Source organism: Amblyomma maculatum, chromosome 3 (genome assembly GCF_055883805.1).
Source record: "Amblyomma maculatum isolate TAMU_Amacu chromosome 3, ASM5588380v1, whole genome shotgun sequence".
NCBI classification, from domain to species: domain Eukaryota; kingdom Metazoa; phylum Arthropoda; class Arachnida; order Ixodida; family Ixodidae; genus Amblyomma; species Amblyomma maculatum.
The window spans coordinates 161,574,326-161,599,640 of NC_139346.1; the positions used below are offsets into that span (position 1 = coordinate 161,574,326).

Consider the following 25,315-nt stretch of genomic DNA (forward strand, 5'->3'; position numbering starts at 1 on the left):
ATGAACCAAATTTAAAATCGTGGCGGAGAGAAGATGCGGCCAAGAAGCAAGAGCACATACAGAGTGCTAATTTCCAGTTAAGTGTATTACTTACTGTAAGAATGAAGTGGTTCTTCTATTGTTTATTCAGAAGATTCACAGACATGCACAGCACAAGAAACCTTTTAGCATGTACTGCCATTCAGATATGCTGGGAGGGAAACGGAGGGGACACTTACTAACCACGCAAAGAGACAATTGTTTCTGTCTTAATGGCATCTCGTGCAATCCAATTTTTATGCCTCTTCTAAATGGTTACAGGTAGAAATTATAGTGCTGTGTGCCTTCAATTTCCCATTATTATTTCAATGAAGAAAGTAGTATTCTCTCTCTCTTCACTTTATGTTCCACTATCTTTGTGCCAAAGCATTCCTACGAGAGTTCCTCTCACCGAGTTTCTTTTTGACCAAAAGTAACTTTGTGCAATTACTTTTACTATATTCTAGTCTTAGAGTGTTATACCTACAAATACTTTGACTCCTACGTATAGAAGCCTAACAAAGCAATTTGGATGAGGGGTGGCGAGAAACTGCCACGTTTTTGTGACTGTCACTAGTCTGTGTTTGAACTTCTAAAAAAATAGCCATCATCATTTTTTTTTATCTCTACATTGATTTTATGACTGCTAGGATGTTTAGGATCCAAAAATTTTGGAGATGCTTGATGCTTCATGTTTTTTTGCAGCATCACCAGGCGCTTTGTTGTGTGGATCTGTAACTGCGGCAGTAATTTCAGTGGTTGCTGAAACTTTTTTGTTTAATATTCAGACATCATTTGCTCTATTGAGAACACTGCAGCATTACCGGTTGTGACTTCTTTAGCATGACATCAACAATAACTGACTTCTTTTGAGCATGTTCCTGTGTTGGAAAGTGGTGGTTCCAAGTTTTGTCTTCAGCTTTAAAAACCTCCAAACCTAATTAAAGAAGCCATAGATGGCACTGTGCGTCAGGAACCTTGATTTTTCTAACCTGTTTTTTTTTTTTTTTTTTTTTTTTTTTTTGAATAATTTTTGTAAAGCCCTTGTTGCGGCTAATGTACCACAGCATTGCTCGTTCTCACGCTTGGATTTCCGTGGTGATGTGCCAACCACGTTTCAGTCGTGGAACATTGAGCTTATGAAAGCAATCGCGTGCTACTGTCTTTGTACCGTAATAACTTCATGTCTAGCAATACACAAAGTGATGTGACTTTACAAAAACGTCGTAATGGGCAGGTGACCTTGAAATCACTCAGTTTTCTTTAGCTAAATTAGTCACTTTAGACTGCTTGATCTTTCAAATGTTTGAGCAGTCCACCACTGAATCTTAAAAATTTGTTGGCAACTGTCACAAGGCTTGAAAAACGTGTTAGAATATTGTGAAAAATAATTTAGGATCCTTTGGGCTCTATCAACAGATGTTCTGGTTTTGTTCCAAATAAGCTGATGGTTAGAAATGTTTACGTCTCAAATTTTTGGCATAGGAATATGTTTGCTTAATCTACCATACCAATACTCAAAGGCAATTCACGATGAGATTTTTACGTTTCTTATAAAGAAATTCTTATTGCAATGAGTGTGCCAGTTCTCGAACACAGTCCTGCTTGCATTTTTATTATCTGGACAAATATGGAATGTGATTATCCTCCTCGAATGTTATGGTTGTGGCGGAAAGCTTGGTTGTGGCATAAGGGTTTATTGGATTCTGCATGTGATGTGTTTTAACTCCTTTTCTATTTATCTACCTTGAATTATTTCTCTGTTGTTGCTCGCTACTCTAGAGTGTGTGACATGAATGCCTAATTTCCTCATTCCTGAATTATTTTTGCATGTCTCAAAAAGTTCACCAGCTTTAAAAATCGTAGGCATTGCAAATGACACCCTCTCCAAAGCGCCTCTCTTTTCTTTTTGTTACTAGTGTTGCTCTTTTGGTACACAAGCTGCTCTCAGGGTATCGACTGCAGTTGGTTCTAATAGGTTTGTTTTTACTTGGAGTGTTGTTTTTCTTTTACTTACCTTGTCCATAGTCATTTGCAACGCCGCTAGCCGCCTGGTCGAACTGCTTCTACTTAGTAGACTGCTCATTTCTGAAAGTAGCCTAGTTTTGTGATATTGTCCCAATGTATGTGTTGATCATTTTTAGAATGCACATTTTTGCAGTTCCACATGTGTTCTCTAGCGGTGTTCATGTTTTCCTGTGGCTAAAATGCTGTAATGTGCAATAGCCTATGTTCCTGTGTTTGTCCTTGTTACAAGCACTTGTGGGTTTGCATACTGTATGGGGCAAAATGTGACAGGTTCAAGGGGGATGGATTTTGCTGGCCAATCATGAACCAGCTTTTTTTCTCCAAGGCCATGACAGCTAGCCCATTTAATGCACACTGCTTTCTTTGTTATGGGCACCATGAGATATCTGCCCCTCATATCTAAGAAAAGAGTCTCAAGTCTTTTGCAGCTGTGTACATCCTCCACCTTCCTTAGTTACCAGTGCATTCGATGTCATGAGAATCAAGGAGGGTTAAGCAGTTGCCCGTTGAGCAAGATAAACATTCAATGAAGTATGGGGCGGAAAGTGACACGTTTTGTGCCTTTGTTCTTTTTTGTTTGTCTTTAAGCTGTCAGATTATTCAGCTCATTTATGCTGGCCAAAGATTCGGTCTGTCCTGTTCTGTTTGTCTCTTTCTGATAGAGAGTGAAGATATGCGTGTACCTCCAAATGTTGTTTTAGGATATGCACGCATGCCTTGCTGTGATCTTTATCGCTCACCCCGTTTTTTGATGTGTGTGTGTTCCATCCATGTTACACTTATCATGCCTGAAGGGCTGTTTCTGTAGAGGCGTCTCTTGTTTCAGCGAGCAATGTGCTGGTCGTCGTGATGGCACGGTACCATAGTAGTGTTTGAGAGTCCTCTACACTCTTTGAACATCATAGTTTTATTGTCTTTGGTTGCACAAATGTTCTTTTATGTGTATTTATTCACAGAAATTATGTGTTTTTGATAGACATTCATGTTATTTTGTCTTGCTTTATTATTTGAATGGGCTTAATTACATGTATGCATCCTAGGTGGTGGCCAGTGGCAATATGTTTTGCGGGGACTTTGGATGTTCTTTTGTCTTGCTTTATTATTTGAATGGGCTTAATTACATGTATGCATCCTAGGTGGTGGCCAGTGGCAATATGTTTTGCGGGGACTTTGGATCTTAGTGACAGAGTTTTGTTTTGTTGTTCAACTTTTTATTCTCTTGTTTGGGCAGATGCTGTATACCAGAACAGTCGACTCTCTGCATTTGAACTAAAATTGGAGTGGTGAATTTGAAAATGTGCAAATAAAATTGGTTTTATCCAAATAATACTGCTAGAAGTGTCATCCTTTCTAATTTTATTTTATTTTTCATGGAAAAACAAAACTGTGTGCACTTTCCTCCTTGCTGCCAATCGTCTTTCTTTTGTGAATACATGCAGCATTTTACCAGCTACTTTCTTATCTAATTCTGAGTATTCACGACTCGACAGTTAAAGGTAAGCCAGGAGAAGCCATTAAAATATCCAAAGTGCCTCATGCTTTGCTATGATATAAATGGGAAACTGGTTCAGCTGCCAGAGTCATAGATATTTGTTGGTTTTTTGCTTTGCGAAATCATCATTTCATTTTTTTATTGATTAGAGGTGTAGAGCAAGCTGTCTGAATGCTGATCAATCAAGCAGACGGGGCACTAAAATGTCGTAGGCGTTTTTGCTTGTGCATAAGGCTGAATAGTGTTGGAGGTCTAGTGTTGGAGGAATAGTGAATAGTTGGAGGTCTTTCAGTGTTTCTTTTTTGATCCTACTACTTCACATTATACATGGCAGTTTTTATTCGAGAAATTGCAGTGGCAAAACACACATTTGTTGCTCGAATGATCCAGATTGTAAATTTTGACAAACTCATAAAATAATTTACCGTACAATTATGTATTCTTTCATGGGGCTAAAAGTAAGGTACAAAATATCTCTTTTTACATTGGCTTCACGCACTAGAAGAGAAATAACAGAACTCCGAAGTGTTCTGTTTGACCCAAGTGGCTACCAAGCATCTTGTACTGCATGTACAGTTAGGGTCCAACAATCATTAGCATTCACTATCTGTTGTTTAAATTTTGAACCCATTTCAGTGCACTTATAATTACCTGCAAATGAGGACACTATTTCTTTTCTTTTGTCTGTAAAGTCAAATTTCTAAATTCTTTTTTTTATTATCATTTATTTTGTTTGGCGTGTTGGCTTTACTGATCGATGTTTACGTTCTGTTTGTGCTTGACAGCTTTCTGCTTGTGCCTACTTTGCTACAAAGCCAGGAGGGGAAGCTGCATGCAAGGAATTCTGCCTGCTGCTGTCATTTGCAACAGAATCTCATGAAAAAGCATTTTATGGTAACAAGCTGTGGGTAGTGATAGCAGCTCCATTTACCACTGATTGAGGAGTGGTGAAAGCAGATAGCAACTCCCTAATGCAAGCATCTTCACTCTCTTTACAACTTAAAGTATCTTAATAAAAGAAGGATGCGCTGCCTCAGATTAATTGTGATTGAAACACAGTCTTTGCTTCTACTTACATAGAGAATGTTATCTACGCTGGAGCGTATACCATCTAGCACCAGAAAAGGTTGTAGCGATTCTGTGATATTACCTTTCTTGGAGAGACCAGTGGTTTTTTCTTCCCCTTTGTGGGTGGTTCTAGTGATTCGAGGTTGGATACGGTAAAACAATGAATGCACTTTCATTGGCTCATAGAAGAAGAAAACTGGAAAGAATAAGTGAAAGAACTTTCTCTTTCTTTTCCATCTCATTAAAGGTGGACCTAAATGTGATAGACAAGGACAAAGAGGTGACAGTGGGTGACCCTGTCAAGCCTGCCAGCAGAGCGCGTTCCAAAAGCCGCAGCCCAACAAGGCTGACTCAGGAGCCAGAGTCAGAGCCGGACATTGCAAGCTCCAAACCGGCGGACGGCAGGGGTCATGCCCAAGGACCACGCAAGTCCTGGGTCAGGAGCAACTCGAAGGGGGCACTCCATTCGCCCAGTGAGTTGACAGTCACCTGTCAGTACACTCATCATTGAGTGAAGAAGAACCATACAGTGTTGAGGTGGAGGTTACTGTAAACCACTAGTGGGGTTAGTATTGAAATTAATCTGCTGGAAATTGCTGCACCTTAGCGATACTTAATTGCTAATTAGGTGCGAGAATTTGAGACACAGATCTGTAACATAACAAAACTATGCTCACCACACTTGCAAGCCCCGCAACAACAGCCAACTGCTTCTGTCACTGTTTGAAGTCAAGATCAACGTCTTGGAATGAATTCTTCAAGATGGAAGACGTGCATCCTCTATGACAGATTTCCACACGGGTAGACAATGTTTTGAAATTAATTGTGTGGCTCTGGATCTAGACTTCTTATTTTTGGGTTCTCATTTTACTTGCTCACCAGTACAACAGCCCATTTATTTATTCGCATGCCAAAGTTCCTTAATCTGTAGATCACTTCTACTGTGGCCTATGGGTGTAGCCCTCTTGAAAACACAGGGCCAAAAAACAGTATGTTGATCAAAGAAACTTGCCATGTATTGAGCATCATGGTAGCAGGGGAATCGTAAGCTCCCTGCTTACCTGTCTAAGGTGGCTGCATTAGCTGACTAAAAGTGAATTTGTCTTCAGGCATGAAGGGCTCCTTATTGTGACTCATGCACAAACTCGGCTGCGCAGGTGGAAGCTCCACGCAAAGTTTTGACCTGCAGCTTGCCAACTGGAGGATGGAGAGTATAGTTCGGGAGTCGGACAGCAGCTCCAATGACGAGTTTTTTGACGCTGAAGGTAAGCCCTTATTCATGAATTCTGTAGTGCATGGAAACAGACTCGGTCCAGGCCACTTACCCTGTATATTTGTCTTTGCACTGTCGGCATACTTGTAGACATCTGCGTTGCTGAGGACTATGGCTTTAGCCCAATGACGAAGTGGAGTTCTCTGGAAATGGTCTCTTCGGAAAATGAGAAAGGCGGAATCTTCGGCGGGGCATCCACACCGGACGGTGAGCACAAATGAGAATCTTAATGTCTTTTTAAAGTAAAGCCGAATTGACATCTAGGGTATCTTCCAGTAATATTAACCCTCCATGCGGCTCTCAGTTCTGTCTGCAAACGGTAGTATATCCTCATCATGCAACTATATGGAGATCTATGAAGTTTTAACACAGCACGACACAACTTTTGTCTCTGACCCAACTTTCTTTGCCAATTTAAAGCATACTTTTCTGCCAATAACCACGAGTTCTGGCCTCATTAATGTCATCGTTAGGGAAAATTAAACAGTGTATGCTATTATTTCTATAATCATATCTAAGGATAAGCTGTTCCTCTAAATGTCTTCTGTTAAGTTGACTGAGATGGGATGGTACCGAGAAATTGAGAGTATTTATAGGGGGTGTCCTGCACTTCCTTACTGTTTAAATTGTTTTCATTGTGTGTTAAAAATTTGCATTTCAATGCTACCTTTGGTGTCGGTGCATTTTCCTGATAATTTTTTACCGGGGCCACTGCTGCACCGAACTGGTAGGTTTGGATGTTATTGTCTTGCATGAGCTTGGCTATTTTGTTGCAAGACAAGCTGATCTTTAGGATGGTGCAAGATCATACATCAGGAAAACTCTTCACTGGCATTTGTATCGACCAACTAACAGATAAACACCTCACAAGAAAGAGGCAGCCTGCATTTTTGTTCAGAGTATGAAAGTGCTAGCATCTCATGCTGCTTACTGTTGAGTGTATTAGCTAAGCTTATCTATAGATGTGCTAAATTTGTGCTCAAAATTAATAAGCCCTACTCAAATACCACATATTAAAAATGTGGTATGTAATGAGGTACTTGTTGAGTAATATATATAATTAATTGCATTTCTTATTGAGAGGCGTGTAAAAAAATGCGGAGAATTTCGGCTAAAAATTCAATATCAGTCGAAAGTGGTGTTACACAAGTCTTGCTCTTCTGTCACCTAGCTGTGCCTCGTTGGCCGGAATGGGGCACACATCTGTCACCAATTAAATCTCTTCTCTTATTAATTGACTGTGCGACTGCAGCGTCGTACTGCAGGACTTGCCGTTGCTTTGGCAGTGCATTGCTATGCATTTGTTATGCTGTTGCTCTGCAACTGTGGATGAATCACAGTTACTCCATAAGCAAAAGGGTAACAGCCTCTGTATTCTCTCACACTATAAAAAATGGTTTACCTTAGTGCTGTAATCAGGGCTTCCTCATGGTACACATTTGTTCCTGCAGAGGACAGCATATTTAGTGCATCCCACATCCGACGCACACACGCGGTGAGCTTTGGCCGCTCTGCGTCCACGACGGGTGCATCGACTTCGCTGTCGGATTCTCCGATGGCGTCGCCGGGGCACCAGGCAGGAGTTTCGGCAACGCCCTGTCCAACTTCGGTGCTGGTGCTGGTCCTGCATGCTGGCAACGTGCTGGACTCTGGTGCCGAAGGACCCACCCCGAAGACAGCGGATCTGGCCACCTTCCGGGCTGCCATGGATTCGGCCATTCGGCAGCACTACCCGACCATGCTGGGGCGTGTCGCCTTGCGCCTAGTGAGCTGCCCGGCACCCTGTGCCGAGGCACTGGCAGTTCTCTCCAAGTGAGTCTTACGTAGGAAAAGGCCGAGAAGGGAGGTCCACTAGAACACCCTCTATTAATGTTACTGTTTCTTTGTCTCGGGGCCTCTTTCCCTGTCACCTTCTGGCATTTCTAGCGAGCTGGAAGGTCACAAAGAAAGGTCTGGCGAAATTCATTGAATACTTTCAATGCCTTTTCAAGTTTTTTCTCAGTGATGGATTTTCAAAGACAATTTTTCATTCTCTCGTGTAAGGAAATCAACCACTGGTGGTATTTAATTTTTCGCAATGCAGTTGATGCTCTTTAGACACAACAATACCAATGAAGAATGCTGAAGAACTCAAGGGTGATGCGGGGCTAAAATCATAATTTTAATTTAAAAAAAAAGTGTTTTTAAAATTTTGTTGCTTTGGATTGTGCATAAAGAAACTTCTCACCAAGTTTGGCTGTCACCTGCACAGTAGAATAATTAAAATAAATGTTTTTGCGAGATAGGTTGCACTCACTACCGAAAGCGTCTATAGACGCTGATTTCGTGGCACAGCCTCATAGCGGTCAAGAAACAGAATGCAGAGTGTAGCCAAAAAGGACCTGCCATCGAGAGTACAACAGACAGCTAAAAAGAAAAACAGAAAAAAAGGAAAATTTTGGGCCCTGGCAACAGCAGATTGGCTGGTAAACTGAATTAGGAGCTTGGATTGACTAAAACGCAGCACGTAACATTCAAATACTTTTTTGCACAACTGGGAGCCTAGCTAATGAAAGTATGCGACAAGCTGGAGATAGAATATGGAGCATAGACAAAGAGGCACGCCCAGCAAGCAATCAAGGAAAGCATTTCACGAGTGCAGACAAGGGCGCTGGACAGCTAAAAAGAAAGAAAGAGGCAACAGGAAGCAATCACCACAAAGCAGTGTCATGTTGAACAGGATCGTCCAATGTATGCACCAAGCCACTTTGATTTATATATATTTAGGCCGTAAATTTGAATATGATGTTCTGAAAAGATTGAACTTATTTTTTCAGTCTACACTTTTTGCACGAGCACAAACGTTAGGAGAGCACTTTCTAAACTGTTTTGAAAAGGCTGCTTTCAAGGTGGTTTCTGGACTAAAATTTTGTTGGAAACAGGATAAGGTACTTTTTGGACTCCTAATTATTCTCTAAGGAAAAAAAGAGTCAAATATGAGACATATAATGACAACAGAAAAAAATGAAGTTCATTTTTAAAGGGCACAGATTTTTACAACAATGTCCTAAAGAACTTGCAATTGGCCTTATCCTGCACAATGAACTACCTAGAAATTATCTAAGGACAAACGGTTAGTACACCTTCGTGATTTTTGAAATGGTAGTTTTCTTATGCTGACACACCTAACAACTCATTATGACAGCTACAACTTTTTTTCTATTTGTGCTAAATTGATGAAAATTAGAATATATTCTAATAAGAGAAGGATAAGCCATCCCTGAAAATTTTATTGAAATAGATGGAGCGGTTAAAAAGTAGAACCTTTAGTCCTGCATCCTCCTTTAAAAAAAAAACTGATAACGTTGAGGAGGGGAAGGGGCAAAAATTTCCTCATGGCATATCTGTCAAACTTTTTTAATTGGATACACATGCCTAGGGGAGTCAACGAAAAAGGAAAGGTACTCTTTTTAAGATGTTAGTTTGGAAGTGCAAGTAATGCTATATTCACTTTTTCTCTAGCAGGTGAAAGGAGAAAACAAAGAAATTATGTTACACATGTCTTTCATATACAAGTGTATCCCTCCTGATGTATGGGTCTCTTTGTTTCCTTCCCATGCAGCCTGAGCCCTTACAGCTTCCAGGCGTCACCGTCAGCGGTTGACGGGGGCGCTTTCCGTCACCAAGACTCGATACCACTGGGCGCACTGCCACTGTTTGCGGTTTCCTCGCCCGAGTACCCGGAACTCGTGTCTCGAACTGTTTGTGCAGCCAACCAAGCCTACCATGACTTCCTGAAGTCGGAACAGGGCCAGGGCTTTGCAGGACAGGTGCTGTGACTCTCTGCTTGTTACGATTTCTACAAACAATCACTCTGTCTCATCTCTTTGCAGCAGCATTACAGTGGGTCAGCACTTGTATCTGCCTGGTCGTGGTAATAAAACAGACAACAGGAAATAGAGGTTGATAAAATTGGATGACAAAAAGGGATCCCACAGGGAATGCAAGGGCCCATTGCGTTTGGCATGTTAACTTTGTTGAATCAAACTTTTCACTTCTGTTTCTGTGTCATTGCTCTTTTGGTGGTTGTAGTGGTTTATTATTATTAAATAATCAAAAAGTAGGAGAAGAGTGTTGCCGGCCGCGGCAACTGCTATCTAAAACATCTGAAGCACCTGAGCGGCTGCTGGCGGGGAAAAAAAGGGGATAGATAGCGAGGGAAACTATAGAGGGGAGCGATAGGAAGAAAGGACAGCGGGAGCTTTGTACATTATTTACAAAATACAAATGGTCAACCAGTTCGTGTCGCTCGCGTGCACTTTATGTTTATATGAACGTATGCAAAGCTTGCACTGTTTCTTTTTATGTGTCCATTTTTTTTGTCAGAAAAATTTATATAGCTCTATCCAGGCGTTAATAATTATCGAAATGGGAGAAAATTTTTCAAATTCATTTTTTTTTTTCAAGTAAATTTTTATACCTGTTAAAGGAACATTTTAAGAAGTCACAGAAAAAAATCTCCACCTTTAAGTGATTAATTATGTGATTTCCTCAAGGCCCTTGTATATCCAAGTTTATGACACAGAACTGGTTCTGAGATCTCTGGCAGTATGTATATTGGTTCCTGTCACTTGAAGTTGCTATGTAAACAAGCCACTGGAGATGTATCAGAGCTGCGATTTAACCTGTTCATCATAAAAGTGATTTCCTGCATTCGTTTGACATGCCTGGTTTGATGTGTTTCAAGGCATTATTTTTCAAGTTCCATTACATTTGATTGCATCCACTCTGAAAGGCATTGTTTGTGCATAAGAAATTCATGCTATAGAAATGCATTGCACGTTTCCCTGTGAGGCATATATGTCCTACATCAGCATGTCCTTTCTTGCAGGTTGCTCTCATTGGAGACAGCGTTGGCTCTATCCTGGGTTTCGATGCGCTCTGCCGGGCAGCCCAGATGAGCAGCCGCTATGGCAGTGAGAACAGCATAAACGAGGAGAATGCGAGCTCTGCCCCACGCCCAAACCCCCTCATCTCCATCAGCGATGGTAGTGGGAACGAGGATGCTGAAGATGGTGCTACTGGTGGCACAGCACCAGCAACAGCGGCGGCTGGAACCGTCGCTGCAGCTCAGGGAACCCCCTTCCGTAACTACCGCAAGTCAGCATCACACCCTCCTGATGCAGCTGCTGCAGCTGCCACTGCGTCGGAAGTCACTGGCATAGGGGAAGGAGCTGCATCGTAAGTTGCCTCCTCGATCCAGCAGTGCTCATTACCGCAGTTCTGCAGGATTTCGGGAGTGAATTTGAGGAAATTCTAATTAAAGTTGCACTGCATCTCTTAAGTTTGCTCAAAGCCATCAGAGTTGCACTGAAGGGTGTATAGACTAGTAATGTGAGTAATAGAAACTCATTGCATTTACATATAGCTCAGTCACTGAAGGTAGTGTGGCTGTAGCGCAGCCCCAATAAAAGCATAACGATAACTCATGGTCTGTCAATGATAAACTTGGCTACTGAACCCAGCGTTGTGGGTTCAGATCCAGATTGTAGTAGTACTGCTTCAACGAAGGTGAAATGTAGAAGCATTCATGTCCTGTGCAGTGTCAGTGCGCATTAAAGAGCAGCCAGATGGTCAAAATTTGTTTGTGCTGCTTTCTTGCGGTGCCTCTCTTGGCGCCAACCTGCACTTTTGGGACATTTTTAATTGATCTAGAGCTTCTGCATTTTTTTTCTTCTTCCTTTCATTTCCTCCTTCACCCCTGAACTTCTCAAATCCATCAAGGTGGAGTTTAGGTGTCCTCCCTGTGTGATACAGCTGTGTGTGTTTCCTTCTGTCATGACAAATTATAGTGATCATTAAACCCCACATACCACATACCAGCATGGTTGGATGTAGCACTAGTTTGTGTCGGGTCACCTGTCGCCAAGTTTCTTTAGATGTAGTGTTGGCCAATGCCGCACTGCCAAGCTCTGAGCATTTCACGCATGTGCCCCCTCTTGGTGACAGGCTGAACTCCAATGTTGTTACATCTGTTGTCATAAAGACCGTATGTACAGGACCATGGCCACATACTGAGCACCTGCAGCCAAAGGGCTTGTCTCTGAATAGTTTCCGGGATACATTTGTGGCCAATTGTGACCTGGTCTGCCTCATTCCACTTTTGTGTGTGGGACAGGGGCTCGCATGGCCTTGCTGCTCAGTCGGTGTGTCACAGTATCAGACTTCTTCTCACGGTGTTCCAGGTTCCACAGACTGCTCAGTGCCCCTCCTCCACGGCGCTCCAGTTCGTGCTCCAGTGAACAGGGCGGCCATGGCCGGTTTGACTTTGATGTGTCCGACTTCTTTATGTTTGGCTCCCCCATGGCTCTGGTGCTGGCTTACCGCAAGATGCTTTCGTTCGATGACAAGAACGGTAGGTAGAGAAGGGACTTGTTGCAAAAAAAGCTTTCATGTTGTCGAATGTCAAGCAGGGTTAAACAAAAAGTGTCATTCTTTGCACTTCACGAAAGTTTGAAATGTGTGAGAGGTGGACATTGCCAAAAGACACTTAAGTGTGTGCGAACATATCAGTGAGAGGACTTGGTGGGGTGTGGCCTATGATCCAGGTACCAGCACTGTTAATTTCTAATTTAATTTCTAATGTTTGATATGCACTTGAGGTTATACAAGCTTGCTCTTGCTGCTCTTATTAAAAACGCGTTTTTCCTCTTCCAGCACCTTTTTTTATGTGTGTATTTGATTGAGCAGTGCATATTGAGTCTTACACTCTGTGGGAACAGGGAGTTTGTCCCCTCTCAAAACATATCATGGATTGGTGCCTTATGAATATAGTACTATGTATATGGTACCATTGAAAATGCAGCATGCAAATGTGAAACGTCAGGTTAGGTCTAGTTATGAACTGTTAAGTTTTTATGAATTGTTAGAAGTGAACTTTTGAAAAGGGCAGCATTCTGTTTGATCTTTTCTCATCACATTTAATGGATGAGAATTAATTATTTGCCTACTTCTCAACTTGTGTTCATAAAAGCTACTTGATAGGTTACTGGATCTTTGTTTCCTGGAGATGTGCACATCAACTTGTTAGTGCCAAATTAGATTTTCTTTTCTTTTTAACCAAGCTTGTTTAGGTTTCGGACTGATGTAGTTTACAGAGAGCCGCATATGTGACTCACTGTGCCACAAAGAAGCAAGCAGTGGATATGATTTTTCGGTGCTCTGTCTTGCTTCTTGCTGCTTATAATGGTACTTTTCCCTCACTGTATTCATGCACTCCTTGGCATATTCATGCATGTTTTTGCAATGTAACATGAAAAAACAAGGGTCCGACCTTTCTTCACTGTTTCTTCTTTTTTCTTTCCTAGCTCCCCTTCCTCGGCCACAATGCTCACAAGTTTACAACCTGTTTCACCCCACGGACCCCCTGGCAGCGCGCCTCGAACCTTTGCTGAGTGCCCGATTTTCCCAGTTGCCGCCCGTAAACGTGCCCCGGTACCAAAAGTACCCACTCGGCGACGGCCAGCCGATTCACTTATGTGAGTCCTCTTGCTTGACTGGTTTCTAAGGCCAGCATCCAAATTGCTATACCTTGAATGACTATTTAGCTTCAGCATCACACAAGTATGTAATTTTATTGTGGTTCGCTTCATATTACTTTAGCCTACTGCATGATATGCACTCAAGAGGGAGCTAGGTGCAGGCTTCTAACTAGTCCGCTGGAAAAATCATGTTTTTAGAGCATGTTGCAACCTTTCGGAAAACATGCTGTGAAAGTGCTGGTTTTTTATGTTTAAAGCATCTGAATAACTTGAAAGTTCATAATAGGTACAGTACCTAGAGCTCGGAGGAGGGAGAAGTGCAACCTCCTTCTTTGTTGCAGTAATGATGCCCACATTATTCATAATATTATCCTTATGGCATCTGCAAATATGTTTCAGCCTAAGTCTTCTGGTATTTGGTTGACTTATTGCAAGGACAGGTCATGCCTTTGATAAATCTGTGTCGAAGACAGTTCTTGGTAAAGAAAAATAGGAACTGACCATCACATGACAGAATGCAAATTCTAATTGTTGCACTTGAAGTACAATTTTGGCAGGTAATGTAACTGCATTGTTGAGTTACTGGACTTCGCAGTTCATGGTACTAGCACAACAAAATGCATAGCATTCTGCTTGTGCTGTATTGTACTTTACTAGTGGGTTAGTGACTGTACGGTTGCATTAGGAAATGCTGCATTCTGCTTATTACTTTGTCTGCCTCTCCCGCAGATTTTGTGACTAACCTTGAATTGCCTTGTATGTTATATTTTCTGGACACGATTAGTACAATGTATCTAAAAATGATGTTCAGTACAAATACATTTGCCCAGATTTTCTGAAACTTTGACATATGCGTCAAGTGCTTTTGCATGAAATTAAAAGCACAAGTAACAACTTTTCATCAATGGTCACTTTTATGAATAGGTTTGTGGAAGGCAAACTCGGCCGGTTGTTTTAGCTATAATTGAGTAAGAGAATCTTAATTTGGGTTGAGATTAAGGTGAGCTGCATGAAAGTTTTTTTTTTGTAGTACTACTATAATTAATTTCAGGTTCACTAGTTCATAGTTTTTCCGCATTAGTAAGAAAGGGCTGTAGCACCTCAGATGCTCTACTTGTCAGTATCTTTGCTCTGTTTTCTTATAGTAATAATTTTTATGCCTTTGGAATTTTTTGTATAAGTCAAACGTTAATAAGCTGGTTTTGTTTACTGTAGTGATTGGTAAGTGAAGTAATGCAGGACACTGGGAAACATGGGACATTGTTACCAACTGTAATTGTTTTTTAAAGTTGTATTCTACAGTACAATTGCAATAAGTATGATATTACACTTAATTGATAAGAATATTGAGCTGTAAAGTAAACATCCTAGATGGTGTAAGAATCTTGAAAAATTGAGTGATTGAGGCCACCTGGCAACTAGGCATACTATAGCAAGCTCATTTATTGTTCCAGGCGCTTCAGATGGGTTTTTCTACTCTGTGCTAATGACATGTATATGCATCACACTTAATGTGAAATGGTTGTGGCACAGTGCAAGGTGGCTGAGATATGAATTAAATTTACTGTAAACACAACAGATGCCTGCACGGCCTTATTTCACTGCAAGCTTCATGTGCTTGTTCTTAATAAAATGAAACTTTTGTCGCTTGGCTTAATTCTGACAGTGTGTAGCAAAGTCCTCTGTGTACCAACTCAAAGTTTTGATGTGTGCACATTGCTGGATTTTTTCACTCATAAGTCGCCTGGTGCCTCCTTCCTAGCAGCTTGTTTTTTGCCTCGTGCCAATCAGGCAGTGCTTTCTGTTTGGTCAGTTGCCGCTTGATCAACAGCAGTTAACCCAAGGCTCTGACATGTGCATTGTAGCAGCAGTTGGTCAGTCGACCAATCACTCTGTCCTGCTCCCCGTAGAAACTTCCTCTCCTCAACCTGCTTTCTGTTTTTTCTTTGTTCCTCAACTTGCTTCTTAGTGGGCATACATGTTGTTCCTGTGTGTTTGTTTTGTGCCTGTCTGCGCTGGGGCAGTGGAATACCTGCAGAGCCATGCCCACATCTTTGTGGAAGGGCTGCCGCCGACGTCATCAAACTACGCCTGCATGGGCCGACGAACCAGCGAGGCCAGCATCTCCAGCACTGTGTCGGGCGTCTCTGAGGCCCTCCCCCTCAGCACTGTCACTTCATGTGAGCACACCAGGCTCAGTAACTGGCCAACCCCTCCTGGGAGGGCCATTTTTCGTGCCCCGCCTCGAGGCCTCTTTTTTTTTCTCGCTTTGGGTGCAAGGTAGCACTGGGAAAATTGCTACTCTCCCTCTTGCCTTCAAATCTGCTGCGGGGTGTTTATTTTCTTTCTCGGAAGAAGAAAAAAGAAAGCATGTGGCAGTTCATTTTTTGCTTGGGGTACACCTATTTCAAGCCTTCAAATTTTTTTGTCACTGAAGCTACTTGTTTTTTTTTTCCTTGTAACTGGTAAATAGGCTTCGCTTTGTTGTCAGTGCTTTTGGCCACGTTGGGTGCATGGCATATTTTTTATTGTTTGCCATGTGTAATTAATGTATTCTGCTTCTTCCTCAGTTCTTTCTGAGGTTTTTGGGAATTTTGCAATTTTGTCATTTTCTTTGTTGTAGTTCAACACTGCCAAACGTATGCAGCATTTTTTTTTTGTTGAATATTATTTGTGCTTTTTTATTACTTTACTTTTTCATGTAAAGCACACCACTCCAGTATCTTGTCTGACCTCCAGCACGTGAATTTTGTGCATTTTGTTTCTAGTTCAGTTGACTCATGCATGCATGTCTTTGTTTGCACCTGTTTGCGCTTGCTGCACTTGCATGAATCTCTTACACTAATGGTGGGTTGCAATATGAGCTAACACATTCTTGATGGTCTTAATGCGAAAGCATTTCTAGCCCCATTAGGCGAAAATTTTGTCGGCAACCATTTTGTCGGTTTGAGATGGTCCCGAAGAGATTCATTGCACTGTCTCCGAGCAGGGTGCACCTGTTGTGCTGATAGATGATGCACGTATGTATTGTGATGTCACGGCACCAACTCAGAGCATTGATGATCCCGCTTCAGCTCCAACTTGTGGGGGGAAGCCTGCAAGTGAGGGGCAAAAGTGGTATATGCGCCCAGTGCTGCCATCTGGCGAATCCCCTTGAGTCTGGAGAGAATTGTGCCATTGATGCTTTAAGGCCGCTGCAAAGATGAGAGGCCGCAGCGAGTAAGCGTTGCTGCCAGTGGCAATGAGGACCACAGCTGGTAGAAAACGGGGAATCAACGGCTGCCGCTCAACCTTGATTCAGCTTCACTCCTTTCTGTGCAGCTCAGAGTTCTGAACGTGAGCCGGTATTCGTTCACAAAAAAATCTACGCATACAAAACATTCTGAAAAAAAAAAAAAATGATGAAAAAACTTGGTCACGCAAAATGTAATGCTTTCGCATTCTCACCCGTAACCAACCTAAAGTGTCTGCACTGAATTTTAAGCTTTTCTTGCTGCACTTCTGTTGCAATCTTTTGTTTGCTGTCATTAGCATTAGTCAAACAGGCTTGACCGGGCATTTCTGGTTTAGTGTAGCACGTAACATTTATATTTCACATACAATGACCTTTTATACCTTTTATTAGACACAGTAGACGTTTTAATTTAGACTCCTGTGCCTGGAACTGTCTTTTGTTAGTGATTCATTTTTTGGAGGTTTTACTTTGCTGCTTTTAAGATCTCAGTAGGAAGCAGTCAGTTAATTATACAGTGCAGAAATCAAGATACCACCTCATGTGAGGTGCATCTCATGTAATGAAAGTAAAGTTGTCTCTGATCTGTGTATGAAGAGTTTCACTGTCTCAGACGCTTATTTTGATTCTGAAGTCAATCTTAGCCATAATAACCTACCAAGAATAGCTTTTACTGGCTGCTTTTTACATGTTTCTCTATCCTTCATCCACGTGTCTAATAGTTTAGGTGTGTGGGCAGTGGATTATTTCTTCTTTTTTTCTTTATGACTACACATTCATATATCCAGCATGGCCTCCTCATTCACATACAACTTGGCTGCTTACAGACAGTTTGGTAAATCAGCATTTAACTTTTTTTTTTTTTTGTTAAAGGGACAGAACACTGTCCAAAATATGTCATGAGATTATGGTGGAGATGAAAAGATCTTGCCTCATATAGTACAGATCGAGCACTACAATATCAAAATAAAAAAGGCTTTACAATTTTAATATGCCATTGAAAATCGCATAAAAACAACAGAGGCGCTATCTAGCGGAGAAACTCTAGTACTTTCAGTGTAGTCCCCCACGTGACTATATGTCAGCAAAATACCGCTGATTTTCGTAACTGCATATTGTTCTTTTTTCTTCTAGGGATGCTTGCCATATTTTATTATATTTTGCGCTCTTTCCAGTGCGTCCTTAAATAAAAACTACCCCTGCTTTTGCACCGCTAGAGGTATGCTTTCAGGTTTTGCCACTAGATGGCACTACAGTGTTTGTAATTTCGTGAATGAAGCAATGACAGTGCCCACTAAAGCTTTCATCGACGAGGGCGTGCATTTTTTTGCCATAACCGCATTGAGTGTGAAACTGAAAAGGACGTTACTCTACGCAAAAAATGTCTGATTACTGTCTGGCGAGTGAAAGTTATATTTGTTTTCGGTACGTCTTTTTTGTCAACCACTAGTCGTCATCGCGGTCGTTGCTCATGGTTTCCAGCATCGGACTACATAAAAACGGGTGCACGCATTGCTCCCGGTAAAAATTTTCTACAGCGTTTCTAACAAAACCGTTATGGAATAGAACATTTTAGACATCAATCTTTCCACTGCGGCGAAAAAAAAAATTGAGACCTAAATTTCAGTGTTCTGTCCCTTTAAGTATGTGTATAGTAAAACCTTTCCTGCAGCGCTGCAGTACCACACCGACTGACCGCGTCTTGTCTTCTCGCCCTTTCGGCCTTGCAGTAACACAGAAGTGGTGGGGCAGCCGACGCCTGGACTTCGCCCTGTACTGCCCCGAGGGCTTGGCCAACTTCCCACCGCATGTCCTGCCCCACCTGTTCCATGCCTCCTACTGGGAGTCCATGGATGTGGTTGGCTTGTTGCTGCGGCAGTTGCTGCGGGGAGGTATGTCGAGTGCTCTGGATGGCAGCGGAGTTGGTGGCGTTGCTGCCGGCACGCTCGATCGGGACCTGGCCCCTTTTGTGCCTGGACAGCCACGCGAAAAGTGGCTTCGCAAGCGCACCTCCGTCAAAATCAAGGTAACCATGCTTGAGGGCTGGTCTTTTTGATTCCTAGTGTGTATATGACTGAGGCAGGTCAAGCCCTTTGATGTCCATCAGACATTTAATTGGGTCCTTACCTTGTGACTGGTAAAGTATTTGGAAGCCTTTTTCTTTTTTTTTTAATCGCTATGATGGTGCAGTGTTAAGGCGCCCGACTACTGTACCAGAGTACTTGGGTTTGAACTCGACCGCCAGCGGCTGCATTTTGATGGAGGCGAAATGGAGTGGCGCTCATGTACTGTGTGATGTCAGTGCACGTTAAAGAACCCCAGGTGTTTGAAATTTCCAAAGTCCTCCACTGCGGCACCTTTCATAGCCTGTTTAGGGACACCAAACCCTACAAAACAAACAAACATACAACATTTATTATTTTGCTTTTCTGCCACTGTTGTAACTTTTGGCATCCTGATTAACAGCTAATCAATTAGTGTCATTTGCTAGTTCTGGTATCGAAGATGGGCCTGACCAGCAGTAGGGAGCACGATATCATAAAAGGTATGGTCAGAAAATTTTCCCTCCATAGCAGTGTCACCAGCCAAAAAGCATTACTATATCAGGGTCTTCACTATATCAGTTGTTGGTGATGACATGGCCTTGAATGTGCTTGAAGGTAACCTAATGGTTACTTACTATATACGTCATAAAACAGTCCAAAATACCTTCCATCCTCTTATCGTCTCTTTGTGCAATATTTTTTTATCAAATTTTGTGTACACCTTACCTTAAGTACCAATTTAGCATGAATACAAAGCGACCTTGGTTTAATACACAAACCAAAGAACATCGTGGTGTCATCTTCCACTGTTTCTTTCACTGTTTCATTTAAAGGCAATATAGTTGAGAATTCACGCAAGACAGTCAACCGTGGCAAAACTGCACATGCTGTGCCTCTGCTTCTTGCTACCACTGCCTTATGCTCCGCGCCTCCCAGTGCTACGAACTTCAGGCCCGTTCTTCCCTTTTCTTCTACTCATTATACCTTTACTCTCTTTTAATTTCTCAACGGACCGCGCTGCCTTTTTTTTACACTTGTAGCCAGGTTTACTTTTTTTTCCCTACGCGTTACATGCTTTGCCTCACGGCTTCAAGGCCCTTGTAAAGCTGGCTTCTCCTCAAGCCTTGTGAAGCTGGTGGCGAAATTATTTCAAAATAGGCTGTTTTGTCATAATTGTTCTCCAAAAATAAATTTAAAAAAAAAAGAAATTGTCTTGCGATTTTAGATTTCATGCACACTGTGATGCCATTTTCTGGGAAGTACATTGCTATCCGAGTTAAAAAACTGGGATACACAAATCTGAAGGGGAGCTTGGATGGGACACACACCTAAGCTCTGTCTTGAAGGATATGACATAACAGCCTTAACGGGTCCCGTTGCAACTAGCTAAATTGCTAATCCATCTCTAGTATCTTACTTGTTCTCTTTAGAATACAGTTTCAAGCTACCACATTATCTGAAAGGCCACCTGACATAGATATAAAGCCCTATTCAACCAAGCCATGCGAACGTGCGTGCATGGCCTATGTGCGAGACGTTTTCAGAGCTTAGCCTGAGCCACCTATTGGCGAAGCCTGTTTGACAAATTGGCTGCATTGAAGAAGCTTTAGTGTTATGTGAAAACGGATGTTTGGCACGTCCCTGTGTTCTTTGCTGGCAGTACTGCATTTATGTAAAGCAGGTAATGAAGAAAAAAAAAGTGCTTGCAGGGCCTAGGGGTAGCATGTTTGACTTGGAATGCAAAAGTTTTGGAGGTCTCGATTCCCCTCACCCGGCCATCCCAAATGAGAAGCCCGAGTTTACAGCTGATGCCACGTTGGCCATGTCACATAGTCGTGTGATGTCGCACAGCTCTACGACTTATCAGTACCAGCCGCATCAGATGCCATCTACCACGTGCCAGAGTTGTACCTGCCATTTCCAGTGGCAGTACCAGATTTTGTTGAAAACGGGGCCTTTAATGCTGTCGCATTAAAATCATTCTGTCAGACAGTCTTTGGCTGATTGACTTTCTGCAGCATTTTGTCAGCCATTGTGAAAGCCATTTTCCATGGCCAGCTGAATTCTTCACCCCTGCATGCCTTTCTTTTCGGGTTAAAATTCTTTTTGCTTATTCGCTCATGCATTTCCCTGCTTCATGTGTGTTGTCCTTTTGTCGCAATGTGAGTTGAGCCTTTCTGGCCTCGCAGAATGTGGCAGCCAACCACCGTGCCAACGATGTGATTGTGAAGGAGGGTGAGCCTCAGGTGCTGACCGCACGCTTCATGTACGGACCCCTGGACGTGGTGGCCCTGTCGGGCGAGAAGGTAGATGTGCATCTGATGCGCGACTCTGGCCACTGGACACTGCTGGGCACTCAGCTGACCGACCGCAACGGACGCCTCTCCTTCAGCGTGCCCAAGGACTTGGGCCTCGGATACGGGCTCTTTCCCGTCAAGGCCATTGTCAGGTGTGCCACATGACCCCCTGAACTGTTCCCCATCAACTTTAGTACTGTTTGCACCCCTGGATTGTCATAGGGAGTATAGATACTCGGGCCACAGTGGCTGCCGTTTTTTTTATGAATGGAATATGCCATGTGCTTCGTGCATGTCTAGCCAATTGAGCACCTCTTGTTCTAGCCTGCGCTACTGAAGTTATGTGCTCTACTACAAAGCGCATGTGACATTACTTGACTGTCTCCTTTGAGAGGTCTCTTGTGGCTATGCAGTGTGGCCACAATGCTGGACCAGTGACATGACACAGTCTGCATGCTCTAGCTCCTTAATTAATCTTTTTCATTATTACATTTGTAATTATGCACACTGAAACAAAATCTAGCCAGTAATGAATTTTTATTATCAGTGGCAAAAAAAAACTTCATTATCATCTGAACAACATCCAATAGTTCCTCATTCCACCTTGTGCCCATAAACTTCCTAAGCTCTCCATTGTCTTTTGTTACATTTGCCTTCTCTTTGAATCTGCCTCATTGAAAATTCCACTGGTTAAGCTCACGCTGCTCAAACCATTCATGTGAAATTCCCTCTTGTTGATCAAAATATCAGTAGCTCGGGTTTGTTCCCTTGCCCTCTCTGCTCCTTTTCTCTCCTTAAACTCTGCTCCTACCAGTTTTCTTTCCACATTTCGTGAAAGACAATTTACTGTAGTTCAGATCTCTTACACGTAATGTCAAGGCATAGAAAGCAGAAACGGAAAAGGTTGACAACAGCATCAGGGCAAGCTTTCCTTTTGAGCTGTCCTGAATGTCCATATTTACTGGCTCTGCAGGGGTGATCACACAGCCATCGACTTCTTCCTGGCGATTGTGCCACCGAAGACTGAATGTGTGGTGTTCAGCATCGACGGCTCATTTACGGCGAGTGTCTCGGTCTCTGGCCGGGATCCCAAAGTTCGGGCTGGAGCAGTCGACGTCGTCAGGTGAGTCCTCCATGAGAGTGCTACTCCGAACACCTGCAGGTCAGCATGGCTGCCAGTTTGACTGCTGCAATGCCTAAATTTCTGGAATTTTCTTTTTGGGTGGGGGGACTCAAAATTATATGTCACATGTCCATTCATCATCCAAAGCATGTTTTCAGCCACGATCATGTCTCCAGTTTTTATCATAATCTGCTTCAAAAGGTATTTGCTGTGTGAATGCGCAATCCCGGAATTTTTTGGTAGCGGACACAACACTTGCCAATTACAGCGAGATGAAGTGAACATGCTGAACACCAGGCTTGCGCTACCGGGTGTACAAAAGCGCACCGAGCAAGCTACCATTGCTGACGCTCCTGTTAAGGGCATCTGATAAGGGCCGCTCTGCTAAGTTCACCGAGCGCATTGCCCCCCGTAGGAGTTCATGTCAAAAAATGAACATGAAATGGCGTTATCGGTGCACAGCGTATCTTGGTGCGCTATCAGGGAATGCTCTGTGGAATGCAACATCACAATGACGGTGCAAAACTGTGAGATGCAAGTTGAAGCAAGTTGAATTGTCGACAACAGAAGTAGAGGTAAAAATTACATAAACTAATAATATTTTTCAGGATATACTGTACCTTCATGCACATTCTTGTGGCATTTCGAACTGAAACAGAAGTCTTCAAGTCTTAGTTTTATTTTTTATGCATTTGAATCAAGTAATAGAAGAAAGCATTGCAGTGATTTTCAGGAATTTTTCACACTTGAAATTCTTTAGTTTTATTGAAATTTTTTAGTTTTATTGATCAGTCGTTGAATCAGAATTATGGCTCGGATCCTAAGCATTCCTTTTTAAATTTTGTAAGTACTGACAATTGTGAAACTATAAATACTAGTATTGGATGGATTGGCTGACGACTTTGAAGCTGTGGGCGATTCCTCTGCCCGAGAGATGCGCACGACAAACACACAGTGGGCCGCATAACAAACATCTTTAATCTCACAGGGGTCGTCGAAGGCGGTGCTAGGTCGTCGTCCGGGGGGCTGCAGCCTGCAGGTCGCCTTCCGTGGAGAAGCGCCAGGCGCGAAGCAGGAACGAAGAGCAGGAGCGAAGAGAGGGGGAGACGGCAGCGCGTGCCTTCTTTTATAGCTCCCTCGCGCGGGACCGGTTATCCCCGAACGAGCGGGGAGAGGGAAACAGGCAGCGCACAGGGAGCATTGGGAAGTGGCGCGGCCTTCGAATGCGCGGCGCGCCACGGGCCCTACAAAGCCTGAGAAAAAAAAAGTCACATTTAACCTGAAAGTTGTGTGAACAAAACAGAAGGTTTCATTAGTGCACAGTTTCTAACAATATCTGCCATTTCATTGAAAGACCTGTAGCCAGAATGGATTGTAATGTCGTAAGACAGGATTAAAGCACCTCAGAAATTATCATCAAGGAGAGTGAGGAAAACCTGAGTACTGATATAGATGTTGGATCACCCTTCATTCTTCTGCAAAAATTTTCAACCTAGCCTGTGCAATGCCAGATGCGGTATTGGTGATTGAAAATTATTAAAAATAAGCCTCTGGTCTTTTTCCTCTCAATTGTTTTGCTGGTGGTAGCCATGAAAAAAAAAAGAAGAAATGACTAGTTCTCACTATGCCAACTTATCTGGCATTATGACGCAGTTCATTCAATTTATTTACTTTTCAGTTTACATGTACAGCTTAGTTTATCATCTCAGTTTAGGTTTTAAACATATGAATTGAGACAGCCATTAAACAGATATGATTAAATTTGCAAACCTAATTTAAATCAGCATAGAAAACTCTGCCGGTTTCTTTTATCTAAAGCCACGATAAGTAAGAGGCTTCACTGATGAGCAAGAGCCTCAAAACCCCACATATGCCCTCAGGGAACTCAGAGGGTCTTTGCTGCCATACAGTTGAACTCCTGTTTTAAACTTCCTGTTTTTGAAGATGGTCACATGCTGTGCGGTGTCAGCACAGTATGAAGAACCCCAGGAGGTCTAAAAGCATGGAGCCCTCCACTAGAGCACAGTTCGAGTATACCCACCAGGAATAAGACAGCGCACGTTTGCTTTCGTGTCGACCGGTTGTCACAACTCGCGTGCTGTGCTGCAGGCACTGGCAGGAGCTGGGCTACCTGATCATCTACATCACGGGCCGGCCTGACATGCAGCAGCAGCGGGTGGTGTCCTGGCTGGCCCAGCACAACTTCCCCCACGGCCTGGTCTCCTTTGCCGAGGGACTCTCCACTGAGCCACTCAGGCACAAGGCCAGCTACCTCCGCCACCTGCAGACGCACGTGAGCACACCTCGATATGCACACTGCGACAAAGCATGATTACCCACGATTATGATTTCCTCGTAAGCTGCTCGATGGCAGCAACATTGCCGACTGCAAATACTATAGGTGTAGGGAGGTCAACGACTGATGGCCTTTGACTTGCAAATGCCAGGATGTCAGACTTACTATGCGTAATCACTGAACTGCAATCTTTGAACTATGCAGCACTTGCCAACCGTCAGTGCTTGTGGGTAAAAGCGGACTGCATAGCTGAACTCTGAGTGTGCACTCAATGAGGTTGCCCTTGTGATGGTGATCATGGTATGATTGGAGGTACAATCCACGATAATTCAGCACGCAGTTGTGTCTGACGCTTTGTCGTGCCACAGCCCGTGGACCACTGTGGACATTGTGCGAAAGTAAAAGCATTGCCAAAAGCGGCAACCAACAGTGTGGCCCCTGTAATGTTCATTGAGAGTCGCCACACAATGTAAGTTCACAGAGCGCATCAGAAATAAGGTTCTCACCCGCATTATGAAGATTCATGAGGAATTTGGGTGACTAATGCGACAGTCATTGCAGGTGCTGCTGCAACTGTTGGCATTGCAACTATACCACTATGCTCTATCACAGCAAGAAATTTAACTGCAGCTTTAGAATGCTGCACCAGTGTAAAGGATGGATGCATAGAAGAAAGGCAGAGTGGAATATCACTGGGCTTTATATTATACAGAGGGATTCATGGAAAAGTGCAGAGAAACCACAGGATCGCACATACTAGAAAGGATTCGAGCTAAAAGCAAGAAGGTGTACTTGACGATTCGAATTTTTCGTCATTTCAGAAAATTCGATTCACCAATCAGCCTTCCTTTCGGCCATCGCAAACCATGTTTGGAACAGAATGTTGCCAAAATTAAGGAACTGCAATTATAAAGAAAGCTGTA

At 42.8% G+C, this 25,315-nt stretch overlaps 1 protein-coding gene across 3 annotated transcripts in view; it reads left to right on the top strand.

Moving 5' to 3' along the window:
* Window positions 1-25,315, top strand: part of rdgB (retinal degeneration B) — a 48,277-nt gene that overhangs the window by 12,053 nt on the left and 10,909 nt on the right. For 2 of the 3 annotated variants that reach the window (XM_084598443.1, XM_084598444.1), the window contains exons 6-18: window positions 4,854-5,079; window positions 5,764-5,871; window positions 5,970-6,086; window positions 7,331-7,691; window positions 9,481-9,688; window positions 10,750-11,099; window positions 12,104-12,273; window positions 13,226-13,396; window positions 15,424-15,579; window positions 18,362-18,657; window positions 20,866-21,125; window positions 21,947-22,096; window positions 24,206-24,389. In XM_084598443.1, the coding sequence (XP_084454569.1) occupies window positions 4,854-5,079; window positions 5,764-5,871; window positions 5,970-6,086; window positions 7,331-7,691; window positions 9,481-9,688; window positions 10,750-11,099; window positions 12,104-12,273; window positions 13,226-13,396; window positions 15,424-15,579; window positions 18,362-18,657; window positions 20,866-21,125; window positions 21,947-22,096; window positions 24,206-24,389 (2,757 nt within the window). The remainder of the gene's footprint in view (window positions 1-4,853; window positions 5,080-5,763; window positions 5,872-5,969; window positions 6,087-7,330; window positions 7,692-9,480; window positions 9,689-10,749; window positions 11,100-12,103; window positions 12,274-13,225; window positions 13,397-15,423; window positions 15,580-18,361; window positions 18,658-20,865; window positions 21,126-21,946; window positions 22,097-24,205; window positions 24,390-25,315) is intronic. The other variant, XM_084598446.1, reaches the window with a different exon arrangement.